This window comes from Thunnus thynnus, chromosome 6 (genome assembly GCF_963924715.1).
Source record: "Thunnus thynnus chromosome 6, fThuThy2.1, whole genome shotgun sequence".
NCBI lineage: Eukaryota > Metazoa > Chordata > Actinopteri > Scombriformes > Scombridae > Thunnus > Thunnus thynnus.
The window spans coordinates 14247331-14249588 of NC_089522.1; the positions used below are offsets into that span (position 1 = coordinate 14247331).

At 38.6% G+C, this 2258-nt stretch overlaps 1 protein-coding gene across 1 annotated transcript; it reads left to right on the top strand.

Annotated features, from left to right (window-relative positions):
* Positions 1-1618, top strand: LOC137185343 (somatostatin-1B-like). Its single transcript, XM_067593679.1, has 2 exons — positions 1-819; positions 1140-1618. Exons 1-2 carry the CDS (start codon positions 715-717, stop codon positions 1365-1367), a joined length of 333 nt encoding a protein of 110 aa, XP_067449780.1. The 5' UTR covers positions 1-714; the 3' UTR covers positions 1368-1618.
* Positions 1619-2258: the final 640 nt, after the last annotated feature.

The following is a 2258-nucleotide window of genomic DNA, read 5'->3' on the forward strand; positions in this document are numbered from 1 at the left end:
GGTAATCAACAATAAGTCTGCTTGTGATCAGTTTCTGTTTATTTTTTGATTGTGGCTACAGGGAAATGGGATCATTTTATCTTGTGTGTTGAGGACAGTCAGAGTACAAATCACACAGTTGATGAGTTGTGGAATTGTCCGTCCACCTTGCTTGATGAGGTCTTGCTTGAGATTCTCTGTCATAACTGTCAATACATTAGTTACATGTTGGTGTCAAAACTTTGTTTTAGCTCGGTGACGTAGTTGCCTGCTGCAGATGTTCCCTCCGGTGAATCACACAAATACAACCGCCTCACAATTTATCAAAAAGGTTAACTGTTGAATTGTTCCATTTGTTCTGTCCTGACCTCTTCATCTCCCCTCCTCTTCCACGCTCACATACACATCCTCCCCCTAAACACACGCACACATACACCCTCCGTCATACACCCACCACCCCCTACGTCAATGGTAGACAGGGGGGAGAGGCATATAAAAGAGTGAGGGACTTTGGAGGTAGAGCAGAAGAAACATCAGTGGTTTCCAAGTCTTGTGACCACCAACTGCACTGCACTTTCTCCACCTCTCTCCTCTGGGTCTCTGACAGTAGTCTGAGGTGCTCAGACTCTCTCTTTCTCTCTCTCAAACACTCACTCACTCACACACTCCTGTCTCTGTGAGCCTCCTGCTCCTTTGACTGTAGCTCTGGTCCGTCACTTGCACTCCTCTCACAGCATGCAGCTCCTGGTGGTGTTAGCAGCTCTCATGGGGGTTCTGTTCAGCGTAAGAGCAGCCGCCGTGCTTCCTGTGGAGGATAGGAGCCCCATCCATGTGAACAGGGTGAGGAAAATATTATTGTTCATATATAGTTCATAGGAAATTTTCTCATTATTGATAGATTTGTCCAATTCATGGTTTGAATAATTGAAATTTTAAAAAGAATTTAAAATTAAAAGTGCATGTGAAATCAGCAAGCGCATGATATTTCTAATTGGCATTTCAACAGTCTTTAATTCAATCCAACTAATTCACACTGTCTGAAATTGAAAAGTAACTACTGAAAATAATAAATTCATTCAATTAAGTATAGAATTTTCACATTTTCCATCACTTTATAGACACTTAATAATATGTTTTCTTCTGTTCTGGTTTTTGGTCAGGAGTTGAGCAAAGAGCGCAAGGAGCTGATCCTGAAGCTTGTGTCTGGCTTGTTGGACGGAGCTTTAGACACCAACATGCTGCCGGGGGAAGCGGCACCTGTGGATCTTGAGGAGCCACTGGAGTCTCGTCTGGAGGAGAGGGCTGTCTACAACAGGCTATCGCTGCCTCAGCGTGACCGCAAAGCCCCCTGTAAAAACTTCTTCTGGAAAACTTTTACCTCCTGCTAACAGTGCCCCAAACCGCCCCGGCTCTGCCCGTACTCTACCGTACTCCTTCCCTCCCAGCTCCACATGAACTGTAGTAGACCTCAGCTGTACATATCATCTACACCTGTCAGACATGCAGCATCGATGGACTTCACTGAGACAGTGTGTCTGTTTGAATATTAATTATTTCTGTATTTAATTATGTATACAATGTATGTATTTATGTATGTAACAGTTTCTTTCAGGGTCAATAATAAAGCATGGATATAATATTTGAGATGGTAACAGTTAATTGCTTTTGTAAATTGTACAAAAAAGAGAGGGTCATATTTTACATGTCAGATTTCATGCAAAATTTATGGCTGTATTATTTTTTATTGTGGCTTAGAACAATTCCTACACTAAAATTGTAGAAATAGTTTGGGGTTTGGAGTTATTACACAAATATATTTCCACATCTATTAAATCTGCAGTCGTAAATGGCACATTAGAGGTAGAAACACAATTTCTAGACTCAGTGTGTCACCATCTTTATGAAACAACTTTTTTCATTGCTGCATATGAAATGGTAACACAGGTAAAACCCACATTCATAATTAACTTATTCTGCTTTGTATTTGTTGCTAATTGAATGTCTTTCTAGTTTATAGCCCCCCAAAAATTACATTTAATATTGAAAAATTATAAAAATTTGATAAAAGTAATGTAGACAGTGTCATAATTAGATCTTTAAATTAAAACCATTTTAGTGATTTACAAATAAAAAGTACCTTAATTACTGAATTAAATCAGAATAAGGTTGTTGCATTAATGCTTTAAAAATATACTATATATATATATATATATATATATATATATAAATGTATTTTAACTCAACTTGGTGGTGCAAATCTGCAATGTTAAATAATTGTA